We start from the raw sequence: 19,319 nt of genomic DNA, 5'->3' as shown, positions 1-19,319 counted from the left end.
AACAGAGACGGATCCAGCAAAAAAACGGATCCGTTTCTACAGTTCTCCAAAATTTATGCCGGATCCGTTTTTTCTAAGAATAGCCGGATCCTGCCTGACGGCAAAAAACTGATGTGTGAAAGTAGCCTTAGATAACGGTTCGTGCACCTGCGTCCGGGTTGCGGGTAGCTATGAGAGATGGGTCAGGCTACCCATATAACCTCACCTTTGAGTGAGGGTGCTGGCTGTACCCCTTTTTCCTTCAGAAGCTGAAGGTATATTCAGGACCTGCTGTGAGGTCATGACCAGGTGACCAGCCATGTGATCCATACCTCACCTGGGGTTGGGGTTAAAGCTACATAATGAAGGTTTGTTTAGCACATGGGAGAGTGTTGGGAGTCTGGATTGTGCACAGATTTCCATGTGTCCAGGTGGGACACTACAGAGTTGTCTGTGACCAGGGAGGTAGAAGGCCTCCTGTGTGTGGCTCCAGGCCAACCCTGCTTGCTGCATATCGCACAGCCTGGGGAAGCAGTGCTGGCTTTCCTGAACCAGAGGAACGAGGTCTGTGAGATACCGCCAGATGGTCGGACAACCGTGAGTGGCACTGACCCTGGGCATTAAGAGACTGTACTGTCCTATGGAACTGAATGTTAAACGGACATTGCCCTGGCCCTGTGTGTGAACAGGGTCTGAGGGGAGGAAAGCCCTTTTTATGGACATTATTTTATGTTGCCGGACCTAAAGGCTGACTACTCTGTGTTTGTGTTACTGGGGATATGGAGCAATAAACCAAGGAGAACTTTTAAGGAAATTGAGTCTTCCTGTATGTTATAGCACTGCCAAGTGAGTGTCCCCCCAATGCACTCAGTGAGCACTACCTTACAGTCCAAATTATCAGATATTTATCTACATATGCCAAAGCTAAGAACTTGAATTCCACTATCTCCAATCTGTTGGCCATTGAAGTGGATACATACGGTTTCTGAAAGCTGATGGTCATCGCAGTCTGTCAGTACCAGTTACCCAGTTGCCATTACTTCTCTAAGAAAGCAGTGACTGCGCTACACCAGCATGTCACAGACATTACCCGTTCCTTGAAAAAATCTATGTCTGCCAGATTGTATTCCACCACTAACACCTGGACGAGCAAACATGGCCTTTGGCAGGGCCGGCATTAGGGGCAGGCAGACCAGGCAGCTGCCTAGGGCCCCCACTCCTCCAGGGGCCCCAAGCCAGCGGCACATCACACAGCCGCTATGGGGCTCCTGTGAGGCAGGGGGGCCCGCCTGCCCCCAGCGCCGACTCCCGCCGCCGCCGCATTGAAAGAGGCAGTGATGGAGGAGAGAGCGTCAGCTGACGCTCCCTCTCCCATCATTCCCCGCTCTGCCTCTGACACAGCAGGGGCGCGATGACGTCATTGCACTCTCACTGTGTGCCAGACAGAGCAGGAGGAGACAGGAGCAGCCAGCAGCGCAGGCACGAGGAGAAGGTGAGGAGTTTTTCTTTTGTTTTTTTTTTTTTATAAAATCAGTGTGAGTACTGGACTGTGGAGCTATTCTGGGGGGACTATATACCAAGCTTGGCTGTATCATATCATGCTGGGAGGGCTATATACCATGCTGGGGGGGCTATATACCATGCTGGGCTGTATTACACCATTCTGAGGGGCTATATACCATGCTGGGCTGTATTACACCATTCTGGGGGGGCTATATACCATGCTGGGCTGTATTATACCTTGCTGGGCTGTATTATACCATTCTGGGGGGGCGTATACCATGCTGGGCTGTATTATACCATTATGGGGGGCTATATACCATGCTGGGCTGTATTATACCATTCTGGAGAGGGGGCTATATGCCATGCTGGGCTGTATTATACCATTTTGGGGGGCTATATACCATGCTGGGCTGTATTATACCGTGCTGGGCTGTATTATAGCATTCTGGGGGGGTCTATATACCATGCTGGGCTATATTATACCATTCTGGGGGGCTATATACCATGCTGGGCTGTATTAGACCATTCTGGGGGGCTATATACCATGATGGGCTGTATTATACCACAGTGGGCTGTATACCATGCTGGGCTATATTATACCATTCTGGGGGGCTATATACCATGCTGGGCTGTATTAGACCATTCTGGGGGGCTATATACCATGATGGGCTGTATTATACCACAGTGGGCTGTATACCATGCTGGGCTGTATTATACAGCTCAGCATGGAATACAGCCCAGCATGGTATACAGTCATGGCCAAAAGTTTTGAGAATGACACAAATATTAATTTTTACAAAGTCTACTGCTTCATTTTTTCTAATGGCAATTTGCATATACTCCAGAATGTTATAAAGAGTGATCAGCTTAACAGCAATTACTTGCAAAGTCATTATTTGCCTAGAAAATGAACTTTATCCCCCAAAACACATTTCAACATCATTGCAGCCCTGCCTTAAAAGGACCAGCTAACATCGTTTCAGTGATTGCTCCATTAACACAGGTGTGGGTGTTGATGAGGACAGGGCTGGAGATCAATCTGTCATAATTAAGTAAGAATGACACCACAGGACACTTTAAAAGGAGGCTGGTGCTTGGCATCATTGTTTCTCTTCTGTTAACCATGGTTATCTCTAAAGAAACACGTGCAGTCATCATTGCACTGCACAAAAATGGCTTAACAGGGAAGAGTATCGCAGCTAGAAAGATTGCACCTCAGTCAACAATCTATCGCATCATCAAGAACTTCAAGGAGAGAGGTTCCCTTGTTGCCAAAAAGGCTCCAGGGCGCCCAAGAAAGACCAGCAAGCGCCAGGACCATCTCTTAAAAGTGTTTCAGCTGCGGGATCGGGCTACCAGCAGTGCAGAGCTTGCTCAGGAATGGCAGCAGGCAGGTGTGAGTGCATCTGCACGCACTGTGAGACGGAGACTCTTGGAGCAAGGCCTGGTCTCAAGGAGGGCAGCAAAGAAGCCACTTCTCTCCAGAAAAAACATCATGGACAGACTGATATTGTGCAAGAGGTACAGGGCGTGGACTGCTGAAGACTGGGGTAAAGTCATTTTCTCTGATGAATCCCCTTTTCGATTGTTTGGGACATCTGGAAAACGGCTTATTCGGAGAAGACCAGGTGAGCGCTACCACCAGTCTTGTCTCATGCCAACTGTCAAGCATCCTGAAACCATTCATGTGTGGGGTTGCTTCTCAGCCAAGGGAATGGGCTCTCTCTCAGTCTTGCCTGGCGGTGCATTATACTATATGGAGAACTATGAGGAGTGCATTATAATATATGGAGGACTGAACAGTGTATTTTAATATATGGAGGGCTATGAGGAGTGTATTATACTATATGGAGGAGTGTATTATACTATATGGAGGACTATGGGGCAGATTATATTATATGGAGAACTATAGGGTGTAAACTGTAGATGTGCTGCTGATAACATGATACTGTATGGTGATCTGTTAGGGTGTGAGCTAGGAAAAGCTGTGCAAATCTGGTGGTGGCCCTATACAGGGGGCATCCTCATATACGTGCCTTGCATGCCTCACTTCATCAACCTGAGGATAAAGCAATCTCCCAGCAACTATCCTAACATGGATGTGTTGCTGCAGAAAGCACGATCGCTATGTGCTCACTTCTGCCATTTGCAGAGGTCTTTCGACCTACCAGTTAACTGTTTGATATGCAATGTGCTGACATTCTGCATATGTTGCAGTGACTGTGGCACCAGTGACGAGCACTGGTGCAGTATGTCCTTTTGCATAATTTGGGCCAGTGCAATACGGACATGGTGCAAATCACGCTTGCGGAGTGGGCACATATGAAGGACCTCTGCACCCTTCTGCACATTTTTGAAATGGCTACTAAGCTGGTTGTCACTGATTATGCCATCATCAGCATCACTATTCCGGTTATCTGTATGCTGGAGCACACTTTGAATAAGAGGTGGTGGTCCCAGAGGAAGAGATGGAAACAGAGGAGACTGCAGAAGCTTAACAATATGTCTAAGTTTCAGAACTGCTGTTGCATAGGCGGGTGCCGTGGGACTGTGGATTACAGTGATTGAGGAAGGCTCATGGTTCTAGTCAAACTGTTAATGAAGGTACAGAAGCCAAGGAACAAATGGAGGACGGCAAAGAGGAAAAGGTGATGGGTGTAAAACCACGAGGAGATGAAAAGTATAATCATATAATCATCCCCTCTCTGCTGTCCAGGTTTGGCGGGAGTCGACGGAGAAAGCAAGCTTTTGTGTAACCTCATCACCAACACACCATGGACTTGGACCTCATGGAAGTGTCCAAAACATGAGGGACTTCTTGCTGCACTATCTGCAAGATAATGACTGTATTCTTAGTGTTAGAAATAGTGCTGACTGCTGGTTTGCCACTCTGGTAGGTCCACGGTACAAGAGTAAATTTTGGCAGAAGCTCCCCCCCCCCCGAAAAAAGTATGCGTGGATGTTGGTGTATCAAAACATGCTTGTAGGCAAACTTAAGAGTGTTTATTTCCAAGACAGCATTGAGGCACCCAGGGTGCATTGTAATTATAGAAATTTAACCCCGGGAACGTTGATTTGTCATTGCAAAAACATTAGCAGCAGTGTAATTGGTATACGCAATTTCTATGAGTCGTTTAACACATTTTTTAGACTAGCCCGTGCACCAGAACAGACAACAAGTCTGACACGTTGTGAATAACTGGAGAGGATGGTATAGGAGTATCTCAAGCTCAATATCAATGCCATCAGGGGGGCTTTGGATCTTTTTGCATTTTGGTCTTCAAAAGAAGTTTTGTCATGCCCAACAGCCAATGTTCTCTCAGAACATGTATCAGAGCTGATGGTGGTTTCCTGACTGATAAGGGCATCTAACTGTCCCCTAAAAGTGTAGACCATCTAACTTTCTCCAAGATGATCAGGTCATGGATTTCCAATGACTTTTGCACTCCAGTCACAGACTGTGCAGACTAGGTGATGGTGTTTTTAGTGTGATGCACTCATCTTGCATTACTGCCATCTGTGACACCTTTGCTGTGGCTTCTGTATCTGATGTCGCTACTGCTGCTGATGTTTCAAGCAATTTTTTGAAATGTGGAGACTCCAAATTAGGTCTCCATCTGGTGGGTTGCCTGTAGTGGAGGGGATGTCACAGCCCCATTATACTATTTCTACTCTGAGGGAATTGATGCCACTTTTGTGGTGTGTGGCAATATTTTTAAAAATTTTTGGACACCTAGTAGGGTCTCCTTCATGTCTACTTTACATCAGCACAATTTTTAAAACATTACTTTTTTGTTAGGAGGTTAGAAGGGTTAAAAGTTTATCGGCAATTGCTCATTTTTCCAACAAAATTTACAAAACCATTTTTTAGGGACCACATCACATTTGAAGTGACTTCGGGGGGGCCTATAGGAAAGAAAATACCCAAACGTGACACCGTTCTAAAACTGCACCCCACAAAGTCCTCAAAACCACATTCAAGTAGTTTATTAACCTTTCAGGTGCTTCACAGGAACTGAAGCAATGTGGAAGGAAGAAAATGTTAACTTTTTTTTCCAAAAATTTTTCTTTAGCTCCAAATTTTTTATTTTTACAAGGGTAACAGAAGAAAATGTACACCAACATTTGTTCTCCAAATTCTCCTGAGTACATCGATATCCCATATGTAGGGTGAAAGTACTGTTTGGGTGCAAGGCAGGGTTTGGAAGGAAAGGATTACCAGTTGACTTTTTAAACGCAAAAATTTCTGGAATTGTGAGTGGATGCAATGTCCCTGATGTGCCTAATCAGTGGAAACCCCCCCCCAAGTGACCCAATTTTGGAAACTAGACTTGTCAAGAAATATCTAGATGTGTGGTGAGCATCTTGAACTCTCAGGTACTTGTTTTATTCTTTATTTTCACAAGGGTAACAGGACAAAATGAACTATGAAATTTGTTGAGCAATTTCACCTGAGTATGCCAATATTTCATTTGTGGGGGAAAAGTACCGACTGGGCTCACGGCAGGGCTTCAAAGGGAAGGAGTGACGTTTTGGAATGCAAACTTTGATGGAATTTCCTGCGAGCATCATATCGCATGTGGAGAACCCCTGATGTGCTTAAACAATGAAAACCCTCCCACAAGTTATCACATTTTTGAAACTCCTCAAGGATTTTATTCAGGGGTATAGTAAACATTTTGAACCAACAGGGACTGCACAGATTTCGATAACATTAGGTTGTCATATTGCAAATGTTCATTTTTTTCACAAAAATGTTGTTTTAGCCCCAAATTTGCAATTTTCACAATAGATAATGGGAAAAATGAACCCCATAATTTATTAAATTCCTCCTGGACACGAAGATACATTGTCAAAAACTTCTGTTTGGGCAAATGGCAGGGCCAGGAAAGGGAAAAGTGATATTCATTTGGAATAAATTGTGAATGCCATGGCATTTTGAGAGCCCCTGACATGCAAAAACAGTAGAAACCTCCACAATTGACCCAATCTTGCAGACTAGACCCCTCTGGGATTTCATACAGGTGTGTACTGAGCATTTTTAACTTACAGGTGATTCACAAATTTATAACACTTAGATACGAGAACAAAAAATAAAATTATTCCATTAAAATGCTGTTTTAGCACCAAATTTATAAATGACACATGGTGTAATAGGAGAAAATGGACCCCACAATTTGTTATGCAATTTCTCCCAAATATGTTGGTACCACATATGTGGTTTTACACAACTTTTCGAGAACATGGCAGGGATTGCAGAAGGAGTCCTACTTGACTTTTAGTACGCAGTTTTTGTTTGAATAGATTGATGGCTCCATTACCTGAGCCCCTCAGGTGCCAGAACAACATAAACCCCTCCTTGATAACCCCATATTGAAAACTTCACAGACTTAGGAATTCATATAGGAGTATAGTGAGTATTTTGAACCCATAGGTGCCTCACAGAACATTGAAAAGTAAAAATATGACATTTTCGTGGTAAAAATTCAATTTTTGTGTTTGCTGCCGATACACAAAGGTTAATGGGTAAAATTGGACCCCATAATTTATTGCACAATTTCTCTTGAACATGGTGATGCACCACATTTCTTCAGACATTACTGTTAGGCCACATGTTCAGGGCTGAGAAAGAAGGAGCGCCATTTTGTTTTTGAACCATAGATTTTGCTAGAAAAGTTTAGGATGACATATGTGAAGTCTCTGGGGCTATGTGCACACGTTGCGGATTCTGCTGCGTTTCCGCAGCGGTTTTGGCCCTGCGGAAATGCAGCAGTTCTGCTGACAAGGTACAGTACAATGAAAGCCTATGGGTTTTAAAAAACGCTGTGCTCACGCTGCGTTTTTTTCCGCTCGGTTTTGCTGCGGTTTACAAACCGCAGCATGTCAATTGTTTGGGCGGTTTCCGCAGCGGTTTCACACCTTTACCATAGTAGAGGTGTGAAACCACAGGGCAAAACCGCAGGATAATCCACAGGTCACTTGACCTGCGGTTTGACCTGCGGATCCGCGTGTAAAAAAAACGCAGGTGAATCTGCAACGTGTGCACATAGCCTAAGGTGTCAGGACAGAAGAAATTGCACCTCTCAATGAATTCTTATACATCTGCAGGGACTGTTTTGTGACATTCATGCTAGGCTTTTTTTCTAGAGAATTGCAAATATGCCAGATTAGTTCCCACATATTGTTCTCCCATATGGTGTAGTGCCCACATATATTGTAACGCCCCCAAAGATTGTGCCCAGTTTGTGCTTCTAACGACACACACACCCCATAAATTGTTAAGTGCTCTTCCCACTACACTACAATAACATCAAACATGTGGCCACTTACTGTGGTTTAAGCACAGTGGGGCTCAGAAGGAGGGGCATTTGCATTTGGGAGTGCAGAATTCACTGGATTTTATTAGAGTGGGTGGGAGCCATGTCATTTTTCCAGAGTCTGTTCCAGCAATAACGCGGAAACCAAGATATTTTCAGTGACAGATGATGGGTCTGAGTGGGGGCTAGTTTTGTCAAGATAAATTAGGGATTTTATTGGTAAGATTTTGGGGTATATAATATTTTTTGATTGCTTTCAGTATAAGGCACATTCTTGTGTTCATTGTAGAGCACTTACATCGGGGTTTCCATATAAATTCCACTAAAATGTGATTCTGTTGAAACCTCGACGGAACCACCCACCATGAGGCAAATGGAGACACTTTGTTCTTCATTTGGTGTCTGCTCCGGTGGTATTATTCTTTTTAGGCATGCACAAATCTGTGGTCAACCATAATTATGCACTGAAAAGACATCTAAAATGATGGGACACCGCTGGAACAGAGACCAATCCAATGTGACTGCATCTGCCTACTAAGTGAGTCTTTCCGTCAGGGTTTTGTCTGAATCACGTTTTTGGGGAATTTACATGGAAACAATGACATAAGCGCTCAGTGGAGAGCGCAAGACAAATGTGAACCGAGCCTTACTCCAATAATTTGGTGATGGAATGAACAATTAGATAGCACTGCGAGAATAGTTTTTTTTTGTGCGGTTCATCGTGTGGTATAAGTGATAAGGTGGATATATTCTTCAGGTCGGTGCGACTGCAGTGATACCAGATTTATATTGTTTTTTTTAGGTTTGGTTATCACAGTAAAAAAGTTTTTTTTTTCTATATAAAGTAGTTTTTTTCATCACCATATTCTGAGAACTGTAATTTTTTTTTTTTTAGCGAACAGATCTGTATGAGGGCTAATTTTTTTGCAAGATTAGTTGCAGATATTTTCAGCACCATTTTGAGGCATATAATTTTTTTTTATCACTTTTTATTCAGATTTTTCAAAACCAGCAATTCGGTTATTGTTTTTATTTTTTATTTATTTTTAAAATGTAAAATAGGAATATATATTTTGTTGTGTAGCGGGTTGGTGCAGTGTGACAGACAAGCAGTGACCCAGGAAAGCTCAAAACAAAGTCTCTATTAATGATCAGCATAAGCATAAACAGAAAGCAAAGTAGTATCCTCCGTATTGTGGTCGGGAATCCAGACAGTCCACAACTGAGACCGGTTGCCGTAGGCGACTGCACCGTCGTGTATGCTGAGGGGTGCCAGGCCTTTTGGCTCCACTTGGCTCTGTGTTGCTTCACAGGCTGAGCTCTGCAAAGCCTCATGCTCTGCACGCTTTCAAACCAAACTGACATGCCCAACCCTCTGCTGCAGGGTTTTTACAAGCAACCTGTGGTCATAGCCCACTTGGAAGACCAGTCCGGGAAGAAAATGGACCGCCCCACTACCATCCTATAGTCCGCTTCAAAAATAAAAGCCCATGGCAGGTTTTCTTAAATTTGCTTTGAACAAATAGCTTGCCCAAGAACAACACTTACTTTTATTTTACATTGCAATCACAGCTACTCCTGTGACTGCAATGCACTCCCGTGGCCTCAATGTGCTTCTGTGCACATAGTGACCCTCGTAAATAACACTGGTCACTGCCTCACAATATGGCTGGTAGAGTGTAATGGTTAAGTGCACAGCCTACGACACAGGAGACTGGCCCATCCCTGTGGAAAATAAATAAAAGTAAATTATATACCAAGGCTCCTAACACTATAATACTACCCTAGGTAGCTATTTAAAAGTGCACAACCACCAATGTGAGAGACTGGGGTTCATATCCTGGTTCTGCCCTGTTGGACATAATATACCAGTAGTGGTGCTTGGGCAAGACTACTAACAATATAGTGCCTACATCAATAAATATGAGCGTGTCACGAACAGAGAGAGTCATGCCAACTCGGACGTCGCCCAGATTATCAAGTTCCGTGTCAGATGTTGAAGAACCAGGACAATCTGATGATAAATGGGCTACTGGAATGGACAAAGCAACAGCAGACCAAATCACTCAACATTTCAGTATCATAAAGAGAAAGCTATTATCACAACTTGAGATGTATCAACTGCACTGTAGATCCACCTACATGAAGACATGGAAGATCCTGACCCAATTAGAGAGCACTCTGATTTGGAACAGAAGATCTTAGATAAACTAAATGCCATCAATGCCAGAGATCAACTCAGCAAAACACCACCAGACAGTATGCTAGAAGATGCCAATAGAGCACTTGCATCAACCACTACCATAACTCTAACTAATAACAATTAACAGAAATACAGAAGGGTATCAAAAATAAGACCAAGCTGGACAAGTACAAAGGTCTGACCCCAACTGAAGCCCTAGAGACTGCTAAACAAAGGTGCACAGCACTCGCTGCAAGACTAGATACACTAGAGAAGCTGAGAGAACCAGCCAAGATGTACTCCCAACTACAGAGTAACCGCTCAAAGGCTACACCTCCACCAATAGCAGAGACTGAACAATACTGGAAGGACATATGGGAGAAGGAAAAAAAACACACATCAGTCACCATTGCAGAAGCAGACATCCAACATGAACGCATGGCAAAGCAGATGAACCAACTGCTAGAAGCAGGCCACCAACCAGCTAACACAAGGAAGAACAGTGCTGATCATGAAAGATCCTCACAAAGGAACAGTTCCATCCAACTACCTTACCACAACATGGAAACTCCTGTCAGGCATCATAACCACCAAGCTACAGAACCATATGAATCAGTACATGAATCCAGCTCAGAAAGGCATCGGGACGGACACAAGAGGCTCTAAGCACCAGCTCCTAGTAGATAGAGCAGTCGCTCAAGACTCAAGATCCAGACAGACCAATATCAGCACAGCCTGGATAGATTACAGGAAAGCCTATTACTCAATGCCACACACATGGATCTGTGAATGCTTGGCTCTCTACAATGTCAACAGGAAATTAAGAACCTTCCTCAGAAACTCAATGGAGCAATGGAGAACAGCATTCGAAGTCAACTCAAGACAACTAGCGCAAGTGGCCATTGCTGTTCTGCATGAACCCCCTCAGTCAGATAATTACAAGTTCCAGAGGGGAAACACCATCAGCCACCTCCTCTACATGGATGACATCAAGCTGTATATGAAGAAGGAACAAGACATCAATTCACTGATCCACCTGACAAGGATCTAGAGCAAAGACATCGGGATGTTCTTCGGACTGGAGAAGTGTGGCCGGTTGGTAATAAAGAGAGGCAAGGTAGTCAAGACTGATGAAGTGGAATTACAAGCAGGACACATAACAGATGTACAAGTACCTTGGCATTCCACAGGGATACGGTAACCATGATGAGGAGGCAAGGAAAGCAGCAACATCCAAATACCATCAAAGGGTAAGACAGGTCCTGAAGAGCCAGCTCAATGGGAAGAATAAAATCCGTGCCATCAATACATATGCCCTGCCAGTTATCAGATACCCTGCTGGCATACTGTGATGGCAAAAAGAAGAGATGGAAGCTGCAGATGTGAAGACATGAAAGCTCCTCAGAATGCATGGAGGTCTCCACCCTAAGTCTAACACCCAAAGATTGTATACCAACAGAAAGGAGGCTTGATAAGAATCAAATTCACCATCACTGATGAAGCAAGGAGTATCCAGGAATACATCAGAAGAATGTCGCCAGAAGGTGAGATGCTGAGAGAAAGCCTAAGGCAGCAACAACAGATCTGGATGGAAGAACAGGACCATGAAGCGCCAGGGCAAGACAAGCTGCTGCATGGGATGTACCATCGACAGATAATGGAGGTGGCTGACATGGAGAAATCTTACCAATGCCTAGAGAAATCTGGACTCTGAGACAGCACAGAGGCAGTAATCATAGCAGCACAAGAGCAAGCACTAAGTACCAGATCCATTGAAGCAGGAATCTACCACACAAGACAAGTCCCAAGGTGCAGGCTATGCAAAGAAACCTCAGAAACTCTCCAACACATAGTGGCTGGATGCAAGATGCAAGCAAGAACAGCGTATACTGAATGCCACAACCAAGTAGCGGGAATTGTATACAGGAACATCTGCGCAGCATATGGGTTAAGTCCCCCTAAGTCCAGGTGGTAGACTCCAGAGAAAGTGGTGGAGAATGAAAGGGCAAAAATCCTGTGGGACTTCAAGATCCAGATGGATAAGCAGGTGTTGGCTAACCAACCAGACATTGTCATAGTAGACCAGGATCAGAAGACAGCAATGACAATAGATGTGACAGTGCCAAGAGACAGCAACATCAGAAAGAAGGAATATGAAAAGCTAGAGAAATACCAGGGCCTCAAAGGAGAACTGGAGAATATGTGGAAGGTGAAGGCAACAGTGATTTCAGTGGTGATAGGGGTCACTGCTCCAAGTGATCCTAAGTTGGAAGAATGGCTACAATAGATTCCAGGAGCAACACCTGAGCTCTCTGTCCATAAAAGAGCAATGCTCGGAACAACTAAGATCCTGCGAAGAACCCTCAATCTCCCAGGCCTTTGGTAGAGGACCCGAGAATGATATAGGACAACAAAGACCACCCCAAGTGGGGAGTGAGAAGAAAGTTGTTTTAGTTCCTAAAATGCAAAGGAACTGTGTCATTTTTAACTTTTGGTCTTTTAGAGATTATTTTATCTTCAACTTGCTTAACGTTCACAATAACAGTAATTTTGACCAGGGGTGTCCAAACTTTTACATGCGACTGATAGCTAGTCACACTCACTGTTAAAGCTCTCTATAGTTCTGCACTATCCTACACCTCCTTCCTGATCTCTGCCTTCCACCCTACCCGTGCTCTCCACTTTACTAATAATCTAAAACCAAAATGACATTCCCTTCTCCAAGACAATTCTCATGCTGCAGCAGTTCTCTGGAATGCACTGCCCCAGACAATCTAGTTGATTCCCAGTGTCCACTTTTTTAAACATGCCGTAAAAATAGACCAGTGGAATAATTTTACAAATCTAAATATTCTCTGTCCTCCCTTCCTAACTTTTCCACAGAATCTGTTACTTTCTATTTATAGATTCCCACGCCCTCGATGCACTGAGTAGCACTTTATATCTAGACGTATACAAATATTGGTACGTTGTCAGTTCATGCATATTTACTCACTTATTGCTGATTATAATGATGGCCTTTGACCTTTGTTGTACCCCATACTTTTTATAGATTGTAACCTTGCTAGCAAGACTTTCACTCCTTTTGTTTAAATTGTTTAATTACAGTAAGTGTTGCTTTGTAATGTCTGATAATTGTTTGTATTTATATTCTTTGGATTGTAAACTGCTGCAGACTATGTTGACATTATACAAATTATTACTGTTACCATAAGACTCCTGGCCTCATAATCATGTAAAAAAAAAAATTACAATCAGAAATTTGTCACAAAGAATCCTAAAATATGATGTTTCTTCATTTTTTATCATGTAAATTTACTATTTGCATTACTCAAAATTGAAATACTCGAAATACTCACAAATGAGTCTGAATCTGATCCAACCCAACTTTCAGACATGTCTATAAGAAAGAGGAAAGAGAAAATCTTTTAGAAATACAAGACAGCAAATCTATTTTTACATTACAACATTTATGAAACACCTGAACACTAGAGTTGAGCGACTTTTGGTTTTTTAGGGTCGAGTTTCGTTTCGTGAAACCCGACTTTTCCAAAAGTCGGATCGAGCAAGATTGGCCGATAATAGGGAAAAGTCGGGGTCGTCCCGAAACACGAAACCCAATGTAAGTCAATGGGGAATAAAAGTCGGCAGTGAGAGGAGGACAGGAAACACACCTACAGTGCCCATTTGAATGCCAAAAGCATCAATTCTTCTTACTTAAGCTTGTCAACCTTAATTAACTTCATAATACAAGTTTCGCACTGAAAAATGGGGGTTATTTGGCTAAAGTTGTGGGGGGGGGGAGGGCTGGCTCCAGGTTTTCATGTGCCCTGGGCGAAAGAGCGCCCCTTTAACACATACCACAACTCATCATGCTCCGATACGGCAGAGAAATAGCGGTATAGTGCAATGAAAAATACTTCACTTTTTACATCTCATGACAAGGCCCATCTATTTCTCCATACAGAATCATTGGTCCCATATAATGTTTGAAACAGTATATGATGAGCTCCACATAATGCTACAGTATATGTTGGTCCCCATGGATGAAGCTCCACCGTCTTATGGGCCCAAATAATGCTCCAAACATAATGGGCCCCATTTCTAATGCTCTAGTGTATAATGGGCCCTGTAAATGCTGCTCCAGTGTCTGATGTCCACCTTTGGAATGTTCCAGTGTATGGTGGGCCCCATCTATCATTCTCCAGAGTATAGTGCTCCCCAAAAATTGCTGTCCCAACATTGAAAACAATCAAATAAGTCTCCTCGCTAGGGAATCCCTGTACTAGTCTGGACTCCTCGTCGTCCCCATCTTCCATCTCACTGCACAGTATTTCAACCTTGCAAGTGCTGTGATCCTGAGCAAGCAGGGGGGGCCCACTCGTTGGCGACGGCACTGGCACAGGGCCCCTGATAGTACAGTGGTGTGTCTGATGGCGGGTGGGCCAAACCTGCACTTTCATCTGCAGCTTCCTCTTTGTCACCGTGTAAGATGGAACTGTATATGGGAAGGGTAACCTGAGTTTCATCAGGGTCAGATTCAGGCCGTGTAGCGTGCGAGGGGAATGTAGTGGTCTGGGTCAATGTACCAGCAGATTCATCGAGCAGTGGCTGGGCATCAGTGCACTTGTGTCGCCCCCAGGAGTACGGTCGCCACCGTGGCATTATCTTCCTCCTAGGGAGTGTGATGTCATGCTTGGGAGCAACGAACGATCTCTCTAGCAGGTTAACTGATTGGGCGACGTTATTCCCACGAGTCATGACCCTCCAAACAGCGTTCATGAAGGCAAAGTGTTTGTTTTACGTGGGCAGTATGGTTGCAAAGCTGAACCTTAAAGGAATGTCCAGAAGGGCACCACCAGGAGTGGAGCCTACGGTTAAATTCGACTCCACCTGGGAAACCTCAACCATGCCAGCTACAGAAAAGATGCACACATTGCAAGCTTAATTCCGTTAACGAACGAGACTCCGTCATGCCCCACGGTCCGAGTCCGGCTTACTAGAGGGACACGTGAGGCTCTGGCACATGAGATTGGCCAATAACTGGTGTGTCATTCCCTTACATGTCCATGGCTGCATGTGCGCTACACTGAAAAGGCCAGCGTTTGTCGCTTACAGGTGCAGATAACCCGCTGAACAACGTTAGTGATGGGGATCTGTGATTACAATTATTACCCGCGAACAATGATTTCCCAGTAAGTGCAGGTCAACCGCAGTTCCGGAATTAGGCCTAACCGTCATTCCTGAAAAAATGAAAAACTTTCGTGTGCAAACCACAGGTGCTGTAGCTTGCTTAACAGCTCGCCAGCCGTTCTCACGCCCAGTATGGATTACACGTGATTGCACAAAGGTGAGAAAGGGTACCGTATCCCCAGATAACATGTATGGATAGCGTACACATTCAAAATATATGTCTATACATCAGGAGGCAGGCTCAGACGGTGTTAGGCCCAGTATGGCTTACACGTGATTGCACAAAGGTGAGAAAGGGTACCGTATCCCCAGATAACATGTATGGATAGCGTACACATTCAAAATATATGTCTATACATCAGGAGGCAGGCTCAGACGGTGTTAGGCCCAGTATGGCTTGCACGTGATTGCACAAAGGTGAGAAAGGGTACCGTATCCCCGGATAACATGTATGGATAGCGTACACATTCAAAATATATGTCTATACATCAGGAGGCAGGCTCAGACAGTGTTAGGCCCAGTATGGCTTGCACGTGATTGCACAAAGGTGAGAAAGGGTACCATATCCCCGGATAACATGTATGGATGGCGTACACATTCAAAATATATGTCTATACATCAGAAGGCAAGCTCAGACGGTGTTAGGCCCAGTATGGCTTGCACGTGATTGCACAAAGGAGAGAAAGGGTACCGTATCCACGGATAACATGTATGGATAGCGTACACATTCTAAATATATGTCTATACATCAGGAGGCAGGCTCAGACAGTGTTAGGCCCAGTATGGCTTGCACGTGATTGCACAAAGGTGAGAAAGGGTACCATATCCCCGGATAACATGTATGGATGGCGTACACATTCAAAATATATGTCTATACATCAGAAGGCAAGCTCAGACGGTGTTAGGCCCAGTATGGCTTGCACGTGATTGCACAAAGGAGAGAAAGGGTACCGTATCCACGGATAACATGTATGGATAGCGTACACATTCAAAATATATGTCTATATATCAGGAGGCAGGCTCAGACGGTGTCAGGCACAGTATGGATTTGACAGCCAAGACTACACAGCGGAGGAGCAGGGAGAGGTAAAGATTGCAAATGCTGGGGCCCTGCCCAAGCAAGGGGGGCCCACTCGTGGGCGTCGGTACTGGCACTGGGCCCCTCATAGTACGGTGGCGTGTCTGACGGCGGGTGTGCACCACCACCGTCAGAGACACTTGATTGCACTATGAGGGACCCTGTGCCAGTGCCCGCGCCCAAGAGTCGGCCTACCCACCTGTCCAGGGCAACGGCACTCGCACGGTGTCGTGCGCTAGGTGGTGACCACGGCCATGGGGGGGGGGAGGCAGCACAGTTAGGGAGTTTTTGAAAGTGGCATATGTTGATGTTGGACATTCAGCTGATGCAAAAGGCGAAATAGGTCAAGTCCCAGGAAGAGGTGGACCAAAGCAAGCCATTTTTCTGTCACCCTATGTGTTATGAATGAGTCACCGTAGGAGGCAGACACAAAAATAGCAGCTAAGTCCAGAAAACCGGAGAAGTTGGCAACTATCAGATTGCAGACCCCTGAACCTAACAACACAACTAGCAGTAGCCGTGGGGGGTTCCTACGGTGCCCTAGACCCCTCGATCACAGCCGGAGAAACTAAATAGCCTAAAGACAGAAAAGGAAAACTAAACTGCCCCAGAGCAGACCCCAAAGAAAAAGGCAGCCCCCAACATATAATGACGGTGAAGCAAGATGAAAAAACACACACACAGATAGAAAGATAGGCTGAGCAAACAATGGGGCCCAAACTCACTAAGATAGGATAGGATAGGATAGGAGCTGTCTGCAATCTGCAAAAACCCTGAAAAGACATAAGCCAACAGGCTGATATGGAAAAAGGCCCTGAAGCAGCTAGACTTCAAAAACTATATCAGCACTCAGGTATTTTCTGAAGACAGAGCTAAAGGAATTCAGATCACCCCAGCAGGGAATGACAGAAATCCAGCAAAAACAAAAACAACGTACAAATGCAAACGGAAGAGCAGAAAACTTAGCTTTTTGGAGAGCAGGAATTCAGACTGGTATCCAAGGATCCACAGAGAAATCACCCGCAGAGCAGACGGGCGTGGACAGCCTTATATCCAGTCAGAAACTCCACTCAGCCAATCATCATTAGACCCAGATGCCTGATAATCAGACTCACTATCTTTCTTTACTAGAAGAGGGAGTTCATCGGGCCTCAGTAAAGGGGAAAATGAACTCACAACAGTACCTCCCCCTTGAGGAGGGGTCACCGAACCCTCAACCACGCCACCAGGGCGATCAGGGTGAGCCCGATGAAAGGCACGCACCAATCTTTTGGCATGAATATCCTAGGCAGAGACCCAGGAATTATCCTCCTGACCATAACCCTTCCATTTAACCAAATACTGGAGTCTCCGTCTAGCCAGACGGGAATCCAGTACCTTCTCTACCTCATATTCCATGTTACCTTCAACCAATACAGGGTCTGGAGGTGCCACCCCAGGAACAACAGGTTCAACAAACCTCTTCAACAAAGACTTATGGAACACATTATGGATTTTAAATGTGACAGGAAGAGCCAAACGAAAAGAGACTGAATTAATAATCTCCAAAATCTTGTAAGGTCCAATAAATCTAGGCTTAAACTTAGGAGAAGCCACCTTCATAGCAATATTTTTTGATGATAACCACACCATATCACCAACCTTAAACTGGGGACCGATGGTCCTATGTCGGTTGGAAAACCGCTGGGCCTTTTCCTGGGAGAGAGATAACTTATCCACCACTTGGTCCCAGATCTGGTGCATTCTCTCCACCACAGTGTCAACACCTGGGCAGGCAGAGGGCTCCACCTGCCCTGAAGAAAGTCGAGGATGAAACCCAAAGTTACAAAAAAAAGGTGACATCAAAGTGGCAGAACTAGCTCTATTATTTAAAGCAAATTCGGCCAAGGGCAAAAATGAAAACCAATCATCCTGATCAGCGGAAATAAAACATCTCAAATATGACTCCAAGGTCTGGTTTGTTCTCTCTGTCTGCCCATTGGTTTGAGGGTGAAAAGCAGAGGAGAAGGACAACTGAATTCCCAGCTTGGAACAGAAAGTTCTCCAAAATCTAGACACAAACTGAACCCCTCTGTCAGATACAATGTTCTCAGGAATCCCGTGCAAGCGAACCACCTGTTGCAAAAACAGGGATACCAACTCAGAGGAAGATGGCAACTTAGGGAGTGGTACAAGATGGCCCATCTTAGAGAATCTATCACAAATCACCCAAATAACAGTCATTCTCTGAGAGACAGGCATATCAGAGATAAAATCCATTGAAATATGGGTCCATGGCCTCTTGGGGACAGGCAAAGGCATCAACAACCCACTAGAGCGAGAACACGATTTAGACCGGGAGCAAGTCCCATAGGACTGCACAAAATTCCTGACATCACGAGACAAGGAGGGCCACCAAAAAGACCGACTCACCAAATCTCTAGTACCAAAAATACCTGGATGACCAGCCAAAGCAGAGTAATGAACTTCAGACATCATTCTCCTCTTCCACTGGTCAGGAACATACAACTTTCCACTGGGACAACGCTCAGGTTTGTCCTCCTGGAACTCTTCCAGAGCACGTCTCAAATCGGGCGAGATGGCAGAAAGAACTACCCCTTCACCTATGATGGTAGCAGGTTTGGTCACCACAGAAGAATCAGCAAAGAAGCTCCTAGAGAGGGCGTCTGCCTTGACATTCTTAGTTCCAGGAAGAAAATAAACCACAAAATCAAAACGTGTAAAAAACAAGGCCCACCTAGCCTGTCTAGGGTTCAAGCGCTTAGCCGACTCTAGGTAAATCAAATTCTTGTGGTCAGTGAGGACCACGACTTGATGCTTAGCTCCCTCCAACCAATGTCTCCACTCCTCAAATGCCCATTTCATGGCCAACAGTTCCCGATTCCCCACATCATAGTTACGTTCAGATGGAGAGAACTTTCGGGAAAAGAAAGCACAGGGATTCATTTTAGATGTTACAGGATCCTTTTGGGACAAAACAGCTCCTGCACCCATCTCAGAAGCATCCACCTCTTCCTGGAACGGAAGTGAGACATCAGGTTGCCGCAACACCGGGGCGGAGGTGAAT

General features: G+C 44.8%; 1 protein-coding gene across 1 annotated transcript in view; it reads right to left on the bottom strand.

The window, feature by feature from the left end:
* The window catches only part of LCP2 (lymphocyte cytosolic protein 2), a 1,189,974-nt gene that overhangs the window by 726,194 nt on the left and 444,461 nt on the right, over nt 1-19,319 (bottom strand). The window contains exon 6 of the mRNA XM_073573677.1: nt 13,341-13,381. Within this exon, the coding sequence (XP_073429778.1) occupies nt 13,341-13,381 (41 nt within the window). The remainder of the gene's footprint in view (nt 1-13,340; nt 13,382-19,319) is intronic.

This window comes from Dendrobates tinctorius, unplaced genomic scaffold (genome assembly GCF_039654945.1).
Source record: "Dendrobates tinctorius isolate UK_male_01 unplaced genomic scaffold, ASM3965494v1 ptg000036l, whole genome shotgun sequence".
In the NCBI taxonomy this organism is placed as follows: Eukaryota; Metazoa; Chordata; class Amphibia; order Anura; family Dendrobatidae; genus Dendrobates; species Dendrobates tinctorius.
This window is presented reverse-complemented; position numbering and strand designations above follow the sequence as displayed.